Raw genomic sequence first — 20,432 nt, 5'->3', positions numbered from 1 at the left:
ACCTCGTGATTTGCTCTGCATTTCTTAAACGTTAGTGTCCTTTTTGTAGCAAAGCAGTCTGAGAGCAGCTTTCAATTTGCAAAGGGGTAATGGCTATGCAGTGCTCCTGCACATCTGCAAAGCTCCATTTTTAGCTTCGTTCGCAGTGAGGGATCCATGAGAACAGTTAGCTCAGCTCTATCCTGGGGAAGAAGAGATGGCGGGGGGAGTTCTGCTGAGTAAAGCAGGGAAGCGAGGTGGAGATAAATGGGACTTTCCCTTTTGTCGTCTTGCAACTCCTTTGCTCAGAATCCCGTTCTGAATGCTGTGGGTATCTGAGAGGTCACTCCACGTGTGTCGGAACAAGGAGGAAGACTTGCAGCACGCTGCGTGCTTCACACTGCTGAACCTGAGCGCTTCGTTTGGGGCTGGCAGTCAGGACTCAGCAGTGCGGCAGGAGGGCTGTCTCGTGGCACACAGTGAGATGGCTGGGGCGTTTGGGCAGGCTGATGGCGTTAGGCCTCTTGCTCTGGGCAGCGTACCTCTTCTTAAATAGCTGCGTTTTCTAACGCTCTTTAGATCTGGTTTGACTTTGCCTCCACGAAGTGACTGACTTGGAGTTTTTAAATTTTGGACAAACTCTTTACTAAAGAAATCTCAGTTCTGTGCACATAGGGGTGGAATGCGCGCAGGGAAAACTTGCAAACGGACTTTTCTAATGGAAAAGGAAAAAACTAACAAAAAAAAACCCGACTACGAGATCGACTACAGGGTGTATCCACCTCTTTTTTTTTTTTTTTTTCCTGTGGCAGGGAGTGGGGGGCGGGGGGTGGGTTACAATTTGAATAAAGCGCTGTGGATCGGTGCTTAATTTGTATGTATATAAAAAGGAACACTTGTGTTTTGGGCAGTTTGTATTGTAAGGGCAACGTTTAAAGGCACTGTGTCTCAGTCTTTTATTTCCATTTCAAAGATTATATTTTTGAGCAATGGAAGCTATACATGTGATCGTTTGTACATTTACTGGTAGCTAGGAATAGAGAAGAACTTGCTGTTACTCGATCTGTCATTGATATTTACATTAAAGGAACTGCTGAGTGATGCGGTCTTTAAAGAGATTGTAGTAACTTCTGCAGTTATGACAAGTCGCAACATCAGGTCTTTGGTCTATCTATCTCAAACGTGTACCCTCAGGATCAGTTGCACTTCATCCTTTCCCAAACATTTGGCCAGAATTTTTCTTTGGAGCAATGACGCAGCAGGCGCTGGAATAGCTTCATCCTCCCCACCCCCTCCACTATTTATTTAGTAGGTCTTGCTTTGTATGTGATGTTTTTCCCCAAAACAGGTTTGTGCCTTTACTGGATATTTATTGAAAAGGACCTACTCTCATTTAGGTTGTTGAGGCTTTTCTCAGATGTATTCTTGTACGGCTGTTCCTGTACGTGAGTTGCTTCATTTTATAAGGACACAAGGTGTGGAAAAACACTGTCCACAAACTGGAGGGGAAACTTAGAGAGAAAGTGTTGAGGGTTTGTGTTCTACAAACTTATTTTCTTCTTTAAAAAAAAAAAAAAAAAAAAAGCCAAAGCCCAAGGTTGGCTGTCGGCTCTGTTGATATTTTGACCGTGGGACTTCACGACTTGTTAATTGTTTTGTTTTCTTTAAGATTGCTGCTCATATCCAATCATTAGAAATGTTTTGAAAAATAAACTTTGGCACACGCAAGGCGTGTGTGTGTGAGGCTGTTCCTTGAAGCGTTCTTAGACCTGAGGGTTTCCATGGTCCTCATGGCCGATGAGTGTCCTGCTTTTTTGTGTTCCCATTGGACATGGTGTTGTGCCTTACTTAAGTCCTCCTCATGGGAGGGGCAGTGGAGTGGACAGCATGGAGCTGGGGGCCCCAAACACTGCGGGTCTGAGAACCCGCTCAGATTCAACATGCCACCAACCAGAACCCCCAGATCCCTTTCTGCAGTGCTGCTCTCCAGCCCCTCGTCCTCCCAAACAGCGCATACAGCCAGGGCTGCCCCATCCCAGGGAGTCAACGCTCCTCCCAGTGTAGCATCACATGAGCACGCTGTTATTTAATAGAACTTTCACATCTTTCTTGGAGTCATGGATGAAAACGTTACTGGTTTGAAATGGAAGCCTGCAGAACCCCCCTAGCGGCACCAGGGCAACGCAGGGGCCATGGGCCCCCTCGCCCAGCGGTTTGTTTGGGGGTTGTCATGGGACATTCTTAGGGTCTTAGGCTCTGTGATCTCATGACCGCCTCCCTCCTGGACCCCTATAAATACGGGGACCCGGAGCCCAGAACTCTGTTGGTCTTCGACCTGCGCCTTGCCTGCCAGAGTCCTCTGAGACAAGGAGCAACTTTCAAGTTTCCTTCCCACCCGTGGCGAGAGCTGTGGTGGAGGGGGATGGTTCCCTTTCCACCGAGGAAGCGCCGCCGGCGGGAGAGCAGCAGCGAGCCGGAGCCCGAGCCCATGGAGATCGACCCCGTGGAGAGCGACGTCGAGCCCATGGAGGTGGACCTACCTCCCGAGGAGGAACCGATGGAGGTGGATCCGCCTCCACCGGGGCTGGGCAGGCACTATAAGATCATGCTTGCCCGTCGACGTCGCTGGCTCCGGGAACGGCGCTCCAGGGGCTCTCGCTTTTCATCTAGGCGTTGACGAGTCAGCATCCGCCCGAGAGCCCCTGCTGCTGCTCCCCGCCCCCCTTTCCTTCCCCAGGACCTCTCCCCTCTTCTTTCCCGAGCTCTGAGGAGAAGGACTGGCACTGGCACAGGCGTCCTGAGCCGCTGCGCCAGGACAAGCGGAGGAGCGCGGCCTCGCAGTGAGCCCTGCGGAAGAGGGCCGGCCTGGGACTGGTGTCCTCTGAGGAGCTGCTCCCAACAGCAGGAGGACAGCGAAGGGCCCCGCGTGCCCTGCGGCCTCCAGGCAGCGTGAGAGAAGCTACAGAAGCGGCTGTTGCTCTGGGGGAGCGGGAGACTGTGCATGGGACGCGAAGAGGGAAGGGCTGTTCCAGGTGCTCCGTCAGGACTCTGTTTCCAGGAAGGCAGGACAAGGAACAACATAAAGACAACGACCAAAGAATCTTGAACAATAAAACGGCAAACACAAGTCAAGCCAGTAAGCGTCTCTTGTCCTTTTTGTCCTTTTTGGTTCTTGGGGTCTGCCCTGGGCCTCCCGTGTCTGTCCCGCAGGGTGAGGTGCAGCCCAGGCCTCAGGGCTGGGGAGGGGCCTGGGCCCACGGCAGCCCCGGGCAGGCTGTGGGCACGGCCGTTGCCGGGCCGTTGCCGGCACACAGGTTCGGTACAGTACCACAGAAGGTGTTGGTTGGCAGTTTTTCTTTCCCTCGGAAATCGCGCGCCAACCATGCGAGCGGCGTCAAGCTCCACGCTCCACGAGGAGGAGCCCCTCGGATCGCACAGCGCCCGCCGCGGCGGCTGCAGTGTGTGGCGCCATTCCGCCAACGGGCGGCGCTCTCGGCCCGCACCGCCCCGTCTGCGAGCGCGTGCTCGTGCGCGTGAGAGAGCGCAGCCCCGCAGCCCCGCCTCCAGTCACGCCGAGCGCGGCGGCGACGTGATGACGCATGCGCGCGGCGTCTCGGCGCGGGCCGCGCGCGCGGCGTCCGTTCCCCAAGATGGCGGCGGCCAGCAGCAGCGGGCCGGGCTGCGGCGAGGCGGCGGCGGGCGGCAAGCGGGGCCCGCTCGGCATCCCCGAGGCCGTCTTCGTGGTGAGCGGCGGTAGCGTGGGCGGGGGCGGCGGGGCCCGGCTCGGCCCCGTGAGGCGGTCCTTGCGGTCTGGGGACCGCGGGGGGCGGCGTGGCCCGGCCCTAGGCCCGTCCGCGGGATGCGGGTCCCCGCGTCGTCGGTCCGCGGGACCCGGCCGGGTGCCGGCTCCGTGACGGCGGGCGTTCCGCCTCCTCGGCGCGGCGGGTCGGGCCGTCCGGCCCTGAGCGGAGCGGAGCGCGGCGCGCGGGCGGGCGGCTGTTGTGAGCGCGGCCTGAAAGGAGCCGCTCAGCTCGCCCGGCCGTACCGCAGAGCGTTGTGTCGTGCGGGGCCGCGGCCTTCTGCCGGGAGCTGCCGCTCGGGGCGCTGCTTTCTTCGGCCTTCTTCGAAGCGTGGTTTGGACGGTTGGGGTGCTTTCCTGCTCCAGCCAGAAGCTCTTCTCTCGTCTGTCTCGTCTCGCTGGCTCATCCCCTCCGAGCCGAGCTGTCGGAGGAGTGGGAGCACCACGCGTGTGTCAGTGCGTGCTACTGCTCCAGCATCTTTCAGGCTCTTGACCAGGGCGAGGCACCGCAGCGCAGGAAATTCCATCTGAACGTGGGAAGAGCATTCTTTCCTTTCCTGGGAGGGTGGCAGACCCTCTGCTGGAGCAGGCTGCCCAGAGAAACTGCGCAGTGCCCTTCTCTGGATGTGTTCCAACCCTCCTGGCCTCCTTCCCGTGCATCCTGCTCTGGGGAACCTGCTTTAGCGGGGCTTGGACTGGATGATGTCCAGAGGTCCTTCCCAGCCACGCCGGTTCTGTGATTCTGTGTGTGTTGCTCGTGTCTCCAGTTTCTCAGGTACTTTTACTGCAGCTTGGGCTGTGACTTAGATCTGTGCCTGTTTGCAGCCTTATGAACTGGCATCCCCGTTCTTGTTTTTGAGAGATGGTCTCATCGGTTCCAGAAGGGTCTCTGCAGAAGAGATCCTCCTCAGTGGCGATGTTTGAGCACTTACACGTAGATGTTAGGGCATACTTAACTTTTTCCATACAAAGCATGCGTTAAGAAGCGTTTAATGCTGTTCTGTTATACAAAGTGACAGAACTAATGAGGGTATGGAGTTTTTTAATGTTTTTTTTTTCTTCAGAAAATAGGCTTCAGTGACAAAACGGTGTGCTATTGCAATAAAGACCTGCTCACAACTCACTTGTTCCCCCACCTGCCATGCTGTCTGGGCAGTGTTACATTTGAAGAGAGTTTCATGAAGCACTTCTGTCCAGCAGGTGTTCTTCGATGCCTTTATGGCACACACCGCTTCATAGGCACAGATAAAGGCCAAGCTGCTGTGGGGACTTTCATGCGTCCCCACGCACCACACGGCACGGAGCTAACTTGGCTTTCCCTGGTGTTAAACAACACACAAAGTGCTGCGTTTTCCTTCTCTAGTGACCGACACAAGCGGAATAGCTTCCGCAAGTGGGAGTTTCATTTCATAGCATCCCCAGGCTGGTTTTCACAATGCTCAGTCTCATCCTTGGCTTTTCAGCCTGGGCTTCGCTGCAGGCTTTGTCAAGTGCGCTGGGCAGGGAGAAAATAAGAAAGGCCAAATCCCAGCTAGAACTGAACTTGGCCACTAAGGTGAAAGACAACAATAAATATTTCTATAAATACATTAACAGTAAGAGGAGGGGTAGCGAGAATCTCCATCCCTTGTTGGATGCAGAAGGGAACACAGTGTTCAAGCATCAGGATAAAGCTGAAGTACTTAATGCCTTCTTTGCCTCAATCTTTACTAGTAAGACTAGTTGTTCCCTGGGCACACAGCCCCTTGTGCTGGCAGATGGGGATGGGAAACAGAATAGGCCCTGCATAATCCATGATGAGATGGTTTTGGACCTGCTTTGAAAGGTGGACATTCACGAGTCCATGGGGCCAGATGGATTTCTCCCTAGAGTGCTGAGAGAGTTGGTGGATGTGGTTGCCAAGCCGCTCTCCATCATCCTTCAACAGTCCTGGCTAACTGGGGATATCCCAGTGCTCTGGAGACTGGCAAACGTGAGTCCCATCTTCAAAAAGGGATGGAAAGATGATCCTGGTAGCTACACACCTACCAGTCTCACCTCAGTGCCAGGGAAGATTATGGAACGGATGATCTCGGAAGCCATCATGGATCAATTAAAGGTCAACCAGGGGATCATGCCCAGTCAGCATGGGTTTGTGAATGGTAGATCCTGTTTGACAAACCTGATTTCATTCTGTGACAAGGTGACCTGCTTAGTGGATGAAGGTAAGGCTGTCAGTGTGGTCTACTTGGACTTAAGTAAGGCCTTTGGCACTGTCCCCCACAGCATCCTTGTGGAGAAGCTGGCTGCCCATGGTTTGGATGGGCTCTGCTGAGTGAAACACTGGCTGGATGGCAGGGCCCAAAGAGTTGTGGTCAATGGAGTTCAATCCAGTTGGTAGCCAGTCAGGAGTGGTGTCCCCTGGGGCTCAGTACTGGGGCCACTCCTATTTAACATCTTTACTAATGATCTTGATGAAGGGATTGAGTGCACCCTCAGTAAGTTTGCAGGCAACACTAAGTTGGGAGGGAGTGTTGATCTGCCAGAGGGTAGAAAGGCATTACAGAGGGACCTGGATGGTCTGCGTCGATGGGCCAGGGAAAACTGTATGAGTTTCAATAGGGCCAAGTGTCGGGTCCTGCATTCTGGTCACAACAACCCCAGGCAACCCTACAGGCTTGGGGAGGAGTGTCTGGAAAGCTGCCTGACAGAAAGGGACCTTGGTGTGCTGATGGACATGGGCTGAATATGAGCCAGCAGTGTGCCCAGGTGGCCAAGAAGGCCAATGGCATCCTGGCTTGGATCAGGAACGGTGTGGTGAGCAGGACTAGGGAAGTCATCCTGCCCCTGTACTCGGCATTGCTGAGGCCCCACCTCGAGTACTGGGTTCAGTCTTGGGCACCTCAGTACAGAAAAGACATGGAGGTGCTGGAGCAGGTCCAAAGAAGGGCAACAAGTCTGGGGAAGGGCTTGGAGAATAGGCCCTACGAGGAGAGACTAAAGGAACTGGGGCTGTTTAGTGTGGGGAAGAGGAGGCTGAGGGGAGACCTTATTGCTCTCTTCAAATACCTGAAAGCTGACTGCAGTGAGAGCGGGGCTGGTCTCTTCTCACTGGTGACAGGTGACAGGACAAGGGAAAATGGCCTCAAGTTGTGCCAGGGGAGGTTTAGGTTGGATATCAGGAAAAACTTCTTTACAGAAAGGGTTGTGAAGCACTGGAACAGGCTCCCCAGGGAGGTGGTTGAGTCACCATCCCTGAATGTGTTTAAAAACCGTTTGGATGTGGTGCTCAGGCACATGATTTAGCAGTGGGTTGTTAGAGCAGTATGGTTAGGCTGCAGTTGGACTTGATGATCTTGAAGGTCCTTTCCAACCTGGGCAATTCTATGATTCTGTGATTCTAGGAGGCAGGTGTCTCCTGCTGTGCTGCTGGCGCTGTAGCTGTTGGCACTCCTCAGGCCACTGCACACAGGTAGCTGCTGTCGGGTCAGAAGCCACGGCCCATCCCTCGGCCCACGTGACTGTCAGGAGTCTGCGAGCATGGGCTGAGGAAGCTGGGCTGCTTCCTGGGGGCTGGCAGAGGTCAGCGTCCCGCTGCTCCAGCTGCCTTCAAGGTGCTGCTCCCAGGGCCTGGCCTGTCTTGTGCTGCAGGGCTTTCTGTGGCTCTCCGCTGCCTGCAGGAGGCGCTTCCAAAAATGTGTTCCTAGCACCAAGCTGCCCTGAGCTGTTAGCATGGCTTTCTGCCCTTGGCCTCTCTGCCACCACATAGCCTGGCTCGGGCTGTGACTCTTTTGCTTCCTTGCTCTTATCCTAAGCAGCTCTGATCTGACTGGTCAGAGAAGCGCCGTCCCCCCTTTGCGCAAGGGGAGCTGAAGGTTAGCCGTGGTCTGAGGGCTTCTCCTGTTGGGTGTCATACGGCATTGGCAGTACTGATGCTGCTGCTAGGCACCAGCAAATACAGCTGTGAGATACTCCCTTCGTCTTTGATGCAGCTCTCTACTTGATGATACTGAGGATTTCTGCAAAACTCTTGTAACGCTGAGGGTTTTTTCTCCCCTTCAAGGAAGATGTGGATTCTTTTATGAAACAGCCCGGAAACGAGACAGCAGATGTAGTTCTGAAGAAGTTGGATGAGCAGTACCAGAAGTATAAGTTTTTGGAACTTAATCTTGCTCAGAAGAAACGAAGGTAAGTTATGTTTGTGCAGGGAAATGGGAGGTGTTTGGCACGGTTCTGTTTTGGTTTTTTTTTTAATATGGTTGAGTTAATTTTAGTATCCCAAGCAGTACAAAGATGGTTTTAGGAGAGCTGATATCGGCAGTACTCTTAGAATAAAGAAACAGCTTTCCTTTTCTTCTTCCTGAGAATCATGTGCAATAAGAAATGACAGTATGGCTGATTTGGTTTGGAGCCTCTAAGGCCGAAGCCCTGCACTTGCTTTTGTTTTGTGTGCTGTGGTTTTTATCTGTGTTTTTGAGGAGCTTTCCCTCTGCCCCGTGGGGACCAGAAATACGCCAGAATTACCGACCAGGTGCACCTTGTTGTCAGGGTGTGTCACAGCTGGAGAGCTGCGTGCACTGCTCTGCAGGACTCTGCTGAGCCCGTGCTAAGAGGCCGGGGAAGCTGTACACGAGGTGTCTGCACCTGCCTTCGTCTTTTAAACGTGCATTTGTAAGCCCAGAAAGCTGTTTGTTCAGAGCGTCAGGTTTTAAAGTGGAGGTTGAATTGTGTAATAGAGCTCATCGCTTGTTTAGGAAACGTTGTGTCTCTGTAAAATAATAAATGATGACTGTTGTTAATTCACAGGCTAAAAGGTCAGATTCCCGAAATTAAACAGACATTAGAAATTTTAAAACACATGCAGAAGAAAAAGGTAAACTATTTTGAATATCTAATGAGTATGAGAAAAGCTAACTGCCTTTCCACCCTAACAGAACACATTGCAAGAAATGTTTTGGAGAGCACACTTAATATGCCTTTATAAATAACAGAATTGTTTTAAAGGTATGTAGTTCTTTTTGAAAGCTAGTTCAAAACCAGTAATGTTTGTAATGCAAGCTTCCCTTTCAATAGCGTGTAGATTGCAGCTGAGCTTGGACTTTATCTCTAGCCTTTATAGAGATTTCCACATTGCTTTTAAATACTTTAAAGAATGCTTTAGTCTTGGCTTTTGAATGTTGAAGTGAAAATACGTACAGTTCCACCCAAGCTGGCTCTGTATCAATGGCCAAAAAGCAGAAAAGTGCACTCCTTGTGTAAATTTTGTCTCTTCTGCGAGTTTCCAGTGAAAATAGCCATGTTAAGTTTTATCATTTCTCTTAAGGAATCCACAAATCCAATGGAAACCCGATTTTTATTGGCAGATAATCTCTACTGCAAAGCTTCAGTTCCTCCTACAGACAAAGTTTGTTTGTGGCTGGGGGTAAGTAACACGGGACCTCTCCTTGGCTGGTTGATAGGACTTGATCTTCCAGAAGGCAGTGTTCATTGCTGACTCAGCTGTGCTGGCTGGCGCAGGTGTCATTCTCTGTGTGTGCAGGAGAGCTGTGTCATTTCAGTGCAGCAAACATAGCAATATTTGAGCATGCATGAGTTTTCATGGTTTTGTTTCTGTTTCTAATTTTCTTTAGTGCCTGAACATAGTGAAATTGCAGAGAACTGTAATCTTGCCAAACTGTTTTATCGAAAAAGTGTATTTGTGAATGTTTCCCTTATCACACTGTGCTTCAGATTACCAGGCAACCTTGCTTGGCATTGGAATGAATGTGCTCAACAAAACAACTTTGCTTGGGAACTAACTTCCGATCTTCCCCGTGTTATTTGTATTTAGCTTGCTTTCATGCAAGTTTTCTGGGGAAAGGTGGGATTTGGGTTCCTCACAGGTACCTGCCAGCTTTTAGAGTGGAATTTGTGCTGGATTGGTGGGATCAGAGCTTGAATCACATTTCTAAGTACCGAAACATCATCAAGCTGGGATATTCAGGAGCAGAGGCCCCCTTATCTGTAGAGATAACCTGCTAATGTTTATTTTGAGACTTGTAAATCCCCGCTGTTCCCACGTGCTGGCTGCCAAACACAACAGCCCGCTTAGAACAGCAGCGTTGTTGGTATGCGCTGCATCCTGGCTGGTCTGCCAGTTGCTCACAACCTCACCAACTTTCTTCTGAAAAAACAGAAGATTTCTGCCTGCTACATTTTGCTTTCATGTTGCTTCCTTCAGAATTCACAACCACTGACTTTCAGGGAGTTCCAGGTTTCTTTTGTCACAGAGTTATCAGAGGAAGTTCATCTTGGTTCATGCAGAAAAGCTGTTGTGAGGTACCACAAATGATTTCTTAATCGTACTTAGGGCTGAAGGCCCGAGAACCCCTTTATCCATCTCGTTGTTTATAGTGTCTGTGCTGGGCTGTGCATATCACCGTTGTTGCAGGAACCGTCTTCCAGTTATTTAAAAAACAAACAAAAAAAGGCACTGCATATGTCATCCCTGCAGCTCTGTGTAGCCTTTCCTGGAACCTTGTCTTGTTAAGATTGATGTGGCTCTGTTCAGTACACAGTTCTTGGATGGAACAAAGCTACGTGGTGCATCTTTGCTTGGTTCCACTCTTTTTTACGTGGTGGTTCCTTTCTGAAATCTACTGATCAAAAACCACCACGGTGCGAGATGGGACTTTCATGGACGTTACATCTTGTAACACTTCTTGTTAATAACCAGTGCCACCAGGCTGTCTGCCCGTATTCCGCATAGATCCCGAGGTGAATATTGAATGCAGCAAGAATTGTTTGTAGAGCTGTGTGACACTCGAGAGATGCTGCGAAGGAATGAGGAGTGCCTTGCTTTTCAGATGTAGTGGAGATGAGGTACTGGTGCGTAAAAGATTGAATGCAATACCCAGAAATCCCCTGTTGCTCAGCAAGAGGAGGAACACAACTTCTCAAGTCACCAGGGGGCTTTATTACTCCGTTACTGAAGTGGTGGAGCCCCAAGTGCCTTCTGACATTGTGTGCCCTGAACCTCGCCTTAGCTCATCAGTGTTAATGTGATTAGCTAAAAACAGTCTGAAATATTCATGCTATGCCTTATTCCTTACAATGCAAGTGTAAAAGCTTATATGAATCTTTTTTGTTGTTTTGTTGTTGTTGTGCAGGCCAATGTGATGCTTGAATATGATATTGATGAAGCTCAGGCTCTGTTAGAGAAGAACTTGTCAACAGCCACAAGAAACCTTGATTCTCTAGAGGAAGACCTGGATTTTCTTAGGGATCAGTTCACCACTACAGAAGTCAGTATCCTTTTAATGTGAGGAGCGATGTGGAAGGTAACGTACAGGTACCTACTCGTTCCCAGACATGCTTTTATCTCAGACCGGCTGTCATTAAAATCGTGTAGCACTCCAGGGACATTCCTTCTTTTAGCAGTGAACCGTAACTTTGTGTTTTCAGTGCTGAGGGGCGGGTTGGTGGCTGGATGTAGCAAAGGTTGTTTGAGATCTGCTGTGATGGTGGCAAGCCCAGACTGGGAGTGAGCTGGAAGGGTGGGTCAGTGCTGTGGACAGATGGCCAGGCAGCCACTTCAAAGCAAAACAGCTCTTCCGACTTTCTTACCATTACTGGTCTGCCTGTAAGTTAAGGCTTTGCAGCAAGTCAGCTCTTTCATTAAACGGTTTCTATAGACTGCTGGAAGTTAAACAAAGTGATCAACAGTATATCCTGCTCTGCCCCTTTTTTCTTTTCTTTCCGCTGAACACTTTTGTTTCCTTAATCCCACACCCTCAGATATGGCTAGAGTTTATAATTGGGATGTAAAGAGAAGAAACAAGGAAGACCCTTCCAAAAACAAAGCTTAGTTTTGCCAATTTTAAATGTGGTTTCAGTTTCAAAATATTTTTTATTTAAATACCCCTGAAATTCATTCTTAAGGGACTGAGTTACTTCAAGCATTTCAGTAAATGGTAAAATATATGAAAACTAATGGTGAGCGGCATTTTATTTATTTGTAGACTCAAAATTTGGTTTCATGCATGCTTCCTGAAAGTATAGGTTGTTTGAAAAGACATCACGCAGTCCAGCAAAGGACGTAATATTTGGATCAGACCAGTCTGCTATAAGTAAATTTCTGCCTGAATGTTTGTCTGAACAGGTGAAGTGCATGTATGAAACTGAGTCTGACAGCATGTTAGCAGGTTAAGGTCATGCAGGGTTTGCTTTTCATTTCTGTGTACAGCTGATGAAGTTGACGTCAGCTTGGGCTGGGAAGACACGCAGCTATCGTGTCCTAGGAAAAAGGACAAACACAGCAGAGTCCTGGATTTTGTTTCAGTCAGTTACTTCTTTGGCAGCATCTATCTACAAGCATTCCACTTTGGATAAACTTGATTTTAATAAGTATGTTAATTAACTGCCTGTGACTGAACTCTCAGCACTTTACATACAACACTCTGTGACTCGTCTTCAGAAAAGAATGGTAAATGGAGTTAACAGCACAAGTTATGTCAAGCCTGCAGGTGCTCTCACCCTGTTCTTTTTCACACACATGCACACACGGCTTCCTTTTGCAAACCTGTTGAACGAGGACACCAAAACGCTGGCAGCCTGTAAACGAGAAGACCCCTCTTTGCAAGCCCTTAGACAAGATGTCGTTCGAATGTGGTGACACTCAGCCTCCCAGGTGGTGAAACCTGTAGTAGCTAAGGATGGTTGACTGCAGTCCGGCTTCTGGTGTTAGCAGGTGGAATATTTTTTTGGTTCTTACGAAGCCTTGCGAGATTGTTGCCTTTTACCTCTGCAGTTTCTGTCTAAAATGAAATGCTCAGTGGTGATGTCAGTGGCTAATGTGCACATTCTCTAAGAGTACAGGTTTCGCTGCAAAATAAACGCAAATGTTAACTGTTGGAACTTCGTGTAAGAATCAACATACCTGTAAAGTTTTTGTACTTTTATTTCATGATATTAAAATAGTGAAACTAAACAGTTGTGGCAAACACCAGTTTTTGTGCATCTTTCTTTGTAGGAGAAAGCCATGAATTTGATGGCTGATATTCTATGTTTCCCTCTCTTAACTGGGAGTAGGGGAGTGAAAAGTTTTGGCTGGAGCAGCCATGGAAAGCGTGGCTGCCGGATAGCGGTGTGAGCGACGGGGGCTGTGAGTCAGCGCATCTGAATCTGCGACCAGAAGCAACTGATGTGACTGCACTGTGGCTGAAAAACAGCAAGAGCTGTAGGGATGGGAACAGAACAGGTCAGTCAGTCCTTAGCTGCGCTCACAGTACGTACCTGGTCTGGGCTCATTCACACCTTTGTTTGCAGGGAGATGCTGCTTTTCTTCTAGTGTCTTTGACTGGGAGAGAGAATGTTAAATCATTGTATTATCTGACTAGCACGTATCTCTACCCCTTGCTGTGCTTGGTTGAAGCTATGCTTCTCTCCCTTTCTGAGAGCATCAGGAATGACAAGAAAGGCAGCTGCAAACACGTCCTGATTTCTCTTGCAATTTTCTGTTTGGATTAATGAGATCCCAACAGGCAAAGGCACTTCCCCACACCACCACTTTTCTAGTTGGTCCTAAGGCAGCAACCGCTTCTCTTTGTTGTGCACAATGAAATGATGAGTTAAGCATTTATGCACTGTCAAAAAACCCTGTGTGCAGCTCCCAGTGACCTAATGCTGGGTATTAGTGTGAGGGGGGAGGCAGCATTAGGGCTGTGAGCGCTCAGCAGGATCAAAATGTATCAGGCTGTGGGGCGAGGGCTGGCCCTTGGAATAACACATAACTCTTGGTTTTGAATAGAGGGTTTTGTTGTTACTTGCTTAGTACAAAGTTAAAAAATTCACAGATGACTCTGGCTTCCATATGACTGATCTTTGTTCAGTATTGCCTCGTTGTTCACTGGTAAGTTTTTGTTACTTGGAATAAGAACAGAAAGGTCCCGTACTGCAGAAACCCTTCTAGCTCCTGTGTGCCAAACGCCGCCTGCTGCGAGGCTGCAGCTCCTGGGGCTGCTGCAGGTTGCAGAAGGGCTGCTACTTCTGCAGCTGCATTGCTTTTCTCAGCAGCCCAGCCTGCTGGTTTTGCAGCTGTGACTGACTGGCTGTTAGAGAAACATGTATAGCAGGAACCATTGCAAAGATCCTGTTTATTGTTGAGCTGGTCCTCACCAGATTTCCAGTTAGGGCTGCTGTACAGAAGCGGTACAGGTATGAGATAGCTTACTGAGAAGGAACGGGGAGGGGGAAAGAAAAATACCAACAGAGTCTCTTTACAAGTTTTAAATTTCACAGTATCACATAGTAACCATTTTGCTAAATACAAGCATATTTCCAGTCACGTACAGACAGCTAAATACAGCATTATTTTCACATTTCATTACAGTGCATAACAGAAAGCAAGGAAAGTGTAGAGTATGTTTTTACTGGGGAGGTTCAGAGCAATTTGAATCTAACATGCAGATTGTTTTTAACGTGTGGCAGACACCACTAAGTTAGCTTTCCTTTTTTTTCTTTTTTTTTTCTTTTAGTCCTAGAGTAAAAGAGCTCCTGACCTTTATCCCGTGAAAGGTTATGACCTTTGATTTCTCTAAATCCCTCCTGCACTAGAAGTCAAAGCATTAAAACCAGTTGTTAGAAAAGAATGCTCAGCATATCCTGTAAGTTCTTCATCTTAGAAAAAACATTCCAAATTTTGTACAGCTGAATCTACATTTCCTATATTTTAATAAGCTGTCTAAAAAAATGCAAGGAGTTAGAAAAAGATGTATATAATGATTTCTCTATCATTTAATATAACCATTTATTACCTCTAAGTAAGGACTGCATACATTTTCTTCCGTACTGTTCCTCTTCGGGATTATGACACATATTTATAAATCAAGTACTTACTCTGAAGGCCTGAATGTACGTGCTTGCTTACTTAGGTTTCCTGGAATTTCTCTCTGGGAGCAGAAAGACTCAGAGAGAGAGAGAGAAGCGGAATGTCCACAGCCATTACACGAAGTAGCGGTTGTCTTGTGAAAACTGAGCTTTTCCCTGCTGGCCGGGCTCCTGCACAGAGGCTCACGGGGTTTTACTACTGCTAAAACTCTGATCTTTTTCAAGTTTTAACTGCCTTTAACGGAGCACTCAAGCTCTGCCCTTTAGGACAGCTGCTACCATCAGCGAGGCAACCTAAGCCACACCTTGTGAGTAGCCAGACCTTGAAAGAAAGAAGGAGAATAAGAAAACTGACCCTTTCATACCTGTTTTGCCCTCGTCTTTGTGAGAACAGGACTAGCAGTCCCGGTCTGAGCAAACCTTGTGCTCCCCACTGGCGTCAGCAGAAGCTGAAGGTAGAGAGCCCATGGTAGCCCAGCTCCTGTGGTGCTCTGCATCAATCTTCTCCAGCCTTGCTTACCTAGAACGAGATTTTTTTAAGAGATTTCTGTATCTTCAGGGTACTCAGCTTGACCACCACCGAGTCTGCCTGGCGGTCGGTGGGCCTTAGCACGGGGTTCTCAGTGCACACACAGCCTGCTGGAGGCGGGCCGCGTGCTGCAGCAGCTTGCTGAGAGGTGCCAGACCAGTGCCAGCCCTCCCTCGCTCTCATTTGCTACCAGTGCCCTCCCAGCAGCTGCAACACTGCTGCTCCCCTGCAGTGGCCAGGAACTGAAACTGTTCCAAGAGTACTCGAATAACAATGTAATTCATCTTGAGGGTGGTGGGTTTTTTTGTTTTTGTTTTTTAAATACAGGAATCTTTTTTTTTATTCATACAGACCTGCACAAGTGCTGCAAACTATGAGAAGAGGCTCAGGGGAGTCAGTCTGAATTCAACAGCACTCAGGACTCACACTTTCAAAGATGGAGGTAGCTTAAAAAAGCTGTAACAAACATCTCTTTTTCTACATAGAGGCCTAAAATCAAACACCAGGTGCTTCCTGTGGTTTTACCTACATCCTCCTGCCCATTAGTTTGGTGTGTAAAGCTTGAGAACTCCAGTAAAAAGGTCACTATTGTTTCTGTTCGTTTAAAATAGGTTGAACTGTGCTTCAGGGGCATGGTTACACTGCTGCAACTGTAAAGCTGGTTAAAACCTAAGAGGAAACAAAGCATGCCCAGAAAATGGCCACCCACGTATTGCCTTTTTAACAACAGCTTCCACCCGCAACGACCAACCTGAGATGGATCATCTCTTGTCAAATTAAAACATGGAGGAAAACAAATTTTACTCTTGAGCTCGTCCTGGGGCTTTCCTTTTCCTCCTGCTCACACACTTCTGCTCCTCCTCCTCAGTTCTAGTTCTCTTCTTCCACAGATGCCAAGAAAGAAAATGACACTTTAACAGCAGAAAGCAGTGATGGAAGTCATTGCTTTCCATGCTATTTAAATTCTTTAAAAGCAAATCTCACCTTGTGGATGCACCTGAGTTAAGCTTTTCAAGTTTCCCCTCCCCTGCCCAACTCCGTTCCACTCCTCCTTGAGGCCCCAGCTGCAAGGCACCTGAAATGTCAGCACCGTGCTGTCAGCAGACAAATGTTGGTGTGTCCCACCCAGGTGCCATGCTCCAGCCTCAAGATACAGCAGATGAGCACGAGGTTTTCTCTTTATGCTCCTGATCACTTATTTAAATCGGAAAGCCCTGAACTGAGGGTACATTGACGTACACACTGAGGCAGTAAATATTTAAAAAACGTATCGAATAATTACTAATGGAGCAGGCGTTGCCACTAAGAATCCCAGTTTACAGCATGAAAAACACTTGGGGAAATAGTTTAAATTGTAATTACCAATCAAATAACTACTGTTTTCCTCTTTAAATGCCACAGAATACTCTTTACTATTGAACTAGGTTCAAAAATGTAAGAAAAGAAAATCAGAAGTATGCATACCACATCTGTAAACTTTTCCTGTGCCACTGGCCTGAGGAGGAAATGGTACCGTGCTGCCTTCACAACTTCCTGGTAATAAGCAGCTGATGCAAACTAAGATGTCCTCTTTCTTTCTCTCTGCTGATTCTCATACTACAGCACTATCCATACCGTGGCTTCAGCACCCAGCACGGAGCTATAGAGTTACTTAAAACAGGACACGTACAGCACTGTGGCACATGCCAGCCCATTCAGACCTAATTGTGTGCTCTGCCCCCTTCTGCCGTCCCTCATTTCTGCTTGCTCAATATCTACATGCACCCTCACTCACTCTCTGTTAGGTTTGTAGCCCCCAGTTCTGAAAAGTTGTATGGAACAGAACATTTATTTCCTGGGTCTGTTCTCGTGTCCAAAAAAAGGTGGGAGGCTGTTCACAACGGGAGCATTGCTCTCCCTTCTGGCACACTGAGTTCACTTAGTAAAGTACGCTTGGTTAGTAGAGTTCATCACCACTTCTCTCACTAGAAGAGCTCAGCACAAGCACCGCCTATCTGATTTCACCACTTCTTCTGAAGAGTGCACTACGTTTGGGACAAACCCACTCTTTACCCCTTCCCATCCCTCCTGGATCGAAATTTCCCCCCTTTTAACAAGCTCGTATATATCTCGAGTCAGATCAGTGAAGGCCTTCTCCACGTTAATGGCATCCCGAGCGGAGGTCTCAATGTACTTCATACCATATGCAGCAGCCAGTTTCTCAGCCTCGTGCCTGGTGACTTGCCGCTGCGTGTCGAGGTCACACTTGTGACCCACCAAAACAAAGACGATCTGGTAGGGCTGGACGTGCACCTTGGTCTCTTCCAGCCACTCGTGGACGTTCTGGAAGGACCGGCGGTTTGTAATGTCAAAGAGGAGGAGTCCGCCAACCGAGTTCCTGTAGTAGGCTCTGGTGATGGACCTGGAAAGAAAAAGATCCACAGCAAACGTGTAAGTCGCAGCTATTTGGGAGGAAGGGCAGGGCAAGTCTTTTTTTTGTTTGTTTGTTTCTTTTGATTCTTTTTTTCTTAATCCCAATGTAGCTCTTCTGAACCTATGTGTTTGCTTTAGAAGGCAGCATTTCTGTCACCCTGCCTGTCCTGCACAACACAGAACCCCACTCAGTCGCATCTCGCTGCTTTGGCTTGCGCTCTGCTGATCTTGTCATTCACAAAGACAACTAATCTTGGCTTAAAACTTCATCCCTGGGTGAATTCCCAGGGATTTGCTACTATTCCACCACCACTTCTGGCTTCTCTACCACAAATTTCTGTATTCTCTTTGCCATTGGCCTAACAAGCCCCCACCACCCCAAGCCAGTACGCTGCGTGGTTTGGCTGCCCCACTGCTTTAGAAGCATTGTAACATCCTAAAGGATTTATCTAGAGCCAAACACCTCCTGGCAGATACACAAAAGGCAAAGAGGGAGGCCACAGGTTAGAAGGCAGTCATGCCCTGCTACACCCAGGGCCTTGGCATACACAGCCATCCACCTAGAAAGTCCCCAAAAGATCCCCCAGACCTCAGGCTGAGAAAGGAGAAGCCTCCTCTGCAGTCTGAGGCAGCCTGAAGTAGCACACAAAATCAGCCAACAAAGGTCTGCAGAGAACACAAAGCTGAGCAGAGCTACAGTCCAACGGCTGCTCCACGTGGAAAAAACAAGAAGCTGTAAAACTGTAGTGTTTCTGCAAAGTCACGGATTAGTTCTAAATCCAGAAGCACTCGTTGATTTCACTCCCTGGAGAAACTTACAGAGCAACCTGAACTTTTCCTGCCAGGAAAATGTAAGCACTGCTGCATTTCTACCTTGGGACAAGTATTCTTCCACCATGCAAGTCTGTTGTTAGAGGTTATTCTGCCCTACAGCGTGCTTCTCCAGCAGAGCTACCCCCAGAAAGGACGCACTGGCATTTTCAAGGCTTGCTTTATCAACAGTCATGCAATGATGGATGAAAATCCAACTGAAGAAAGCCAGAACAGGGGAGAGGGGGAGAAGAGTTGGCCGTGCTTGGCTAACTTTTCCCCTCCAATTATCTGGCCCAGGGACAAGAGCAGCTCCGCACATTTGGGAACAAGGGAATCAGCGCTGCTGCTTGCTCTCTGGCCAGCTGCAGACAGATAGCAGCACTCTGAATTCACCCCACGCAGTCACAGGCGTTTCTGCCTCTCCCATGTGCCAGCACACCAGCCCTGGCTGCTCCCACCAATGTCAGCGGTGCCTCAGGTACTTCTGAGAGACGTGACAGGATCTGAGCCGAATGCTGCGCAGAGGTAAAACTAGGTGAAGGTCTGGGTGCCTTCCCTTAAAGCCTTTTCCGCAGACATCTCCATACCCACCTGCAGGAAGCAAGCTATGCTACCTTTGCTCTGCGCCTCGCTGCCCAGCTTCTCCCACAGCAGAGCAGCGCTGCCCCTCGCAGCCACTGACCAAGTTCTAACACAAGGGCATTGCCTCTGTGCAGGACCTCTCCCCAGCTCTACCTGGGGTCCTCGCCGCCCGCCCCTCCCCCTCAGCTGGAAGGGAACAGCTCTTCTGTAGGTGCTGGTACACGTTCCCAACAAGGGAGGGCTGCACACACTTTTGCTTTTTGTTAGCATTACACGATGTCACGTTTCAGGCAAGAAACTGGAGTATCTGAGCAACCCGAGACAGACATGACCTGCTGGATCCAGGGAGAACGGAACCCTGCTGTTCTACAACTCTGAAACAGCCTCAACGCCGACCCAAAGAGCATCGCTTTGGGGCCGAGCTGACAAAACAGAGGCACGTGCTTAACTGTGGTTTAAGCCCTGACTGCACTGGAATTGCTTCTCATTGACGGAGAGTGAGAGAACTCACAACAGTCAGGAAGAGCAAAACTACAGCGCGGATGCAGACCAGCAAATGCCATCATGGGGTCTTCAAGGCCAAGGCAGTGCTTTCCTCCTTGTGGGACAGCAGTTAACTAGTGCAGAGCAGCTGCAAATGCTCCAAATGGAGAACTCCATGAAACAGTGGAGTTCTTTCCTAAGAATTTCCTTCTTAAGAAATTCCCTGCACTGTGACAAACAAGTGTAAGGGTTCTGGAGAGCACGTGCGCTGCTGTGCTTCTTGCCTGTGCCCACAACTTCAGCTTACCCCACTGAGAACAGCATTTTGCCTTTTGCCAAGAACAGCCTGCTGGAGAAGCCCAGGAGCAGCCGGCCTCATGAGGCATGATATATGACAGGGTTACCTGGGATTTGATAGGGACAAATGCAAAACAGACTTTTTTTTTTTTTTTTTAAATCACAATTTTCTCATAGTTGACGGTATACCATAAAGGCAGCTGGGCTTGCTCCCTTCCCTCTGCCTTTTCACACTGGGAATTTAAGCCTGCACTTTGGCAAGGGCGCTTCTGAGCTGCAGGATGCATTCCCATGCCAGTGACCCTCTTTCCCCTCACACTGCTGCTGCTGAGAGCTGCTGCCCTTGCGCTGAAGGTCTCCTGTCACCACGCTTGCATGCAGGGTCAGGCACCAGCAAGAGGGGCGAGCAGCCCCCGGGGCCCCAGACTTCCTCGCATTTTAAAGATGAGAACGCAAAGGCATCCCACAGCTTCTGCTCCTCACAGCAGGAGTACAAGCGCGGGATCGCACACAGCCGTGTTTTCTACAGACACGAAGCTGGAATCTGATGCAACCGGGCACTCTGGTGCCTCCCCTCTCTCTCAGTGAATAAAGCGGCGGCTTCTGGCCTCAGCAGAAAGCCCGTCCCTGCGCAAGGACCGAGCACGGCCCATCCCGGCCTGGGGTCAGCGCCAGGGACGAGAAGGGAGGTGG

At 49.2% G+C, this 20,432-nt stretch overlaps 2 protein-coding genes across 3 annotated transcripts; one reads left to right on the top strand and one right to left on the bottom strand.

Moving 5' to 3' along the window:
• VBP1 (VHL binding protein 1) lies at positions 3,575-12,738 on the top strand. Of its 2 annotated transcripts, none has more exons than XM_021406140.1 (6): positions 3,575-3,722; positions 7,825-7,945; positions 8,564-8,630; positions 9,081-9,179; positions 10,906-11,044; positions 11,534-12,738. In XM_021406140.1, the coding sequence occupies exons 2-6, from the start codon at positions 7,839-7,841 to the stop codon at positions 11,602-11,604; spliced, it is 483 nt and encodes a 160-aa protein (XP_021261815.1). In that variant the 5' UTR covers positions 3,575-3,722; positions 7,825-7,838; the 3' UTR covers positions 11,605-12,738. The 2 variants fall into 2 exon arrangements, with proteins under 2 accessions (XP_021261815.1, XP_021261816.1); XM_021406141.1 differs by having other exon boundaries at positions 3,593-3,722; positions 7,821-7,945.
• On the bottom strand, positions 13,876-17,553 carry LOC110403180 (ras-related protein Rab-39B-like; the record flags this gene model as incomplete). The annotated part of the gene is given in 2 exon segments (XM_021406147.1): positions 13,876-15,143; positions 15,904-17,553. A coding segment is annotated over 1 exon segment (427 nt), but the record flags the coding sequence as incomplete, so codon positions are not given.

The sequence above is a fragment of the Numida meleagris genome, chromosome 8 (assembly GCF_002078875.1).
Source record: "Numida meleagris isolate 19003 breed g44 Domestic line chromosome 8, NumMel1.0, whole genome shotgun sequence".
NCBI classification, from domain to species: Eukaryota; Metazoa; Chordata; class Aves; order Galliformes; family Numididae; genus Numida; species Numida meleagris.
This window is presented reverse-complemented; position numbering and strand designations above follow the sequence as displayed.

Coding starts and splice junctions, on each gene's coding strand:
- VBP1 (XM_021406141.1), top strand. CDS start 3,630: ATGGCGGCGGCCAGCAGCAGCGGGCCGGGCTGCGGCGAGGCGGCGGCG. Junction 7,946..8,563: donor CTTGCTCAGAAGAAACGAAG/GTAAGTTATGTT, acceptor GTTAATTCACAG/GCTAAAAGGTCAGATTCCCG. Junction 11,045..11,533: donor GTTCACCACTACAGAAGTCA/GTATCCTTTTAA, acceptor CCACACCCTCAG/ATATGGCTAGAGTTTATAAT.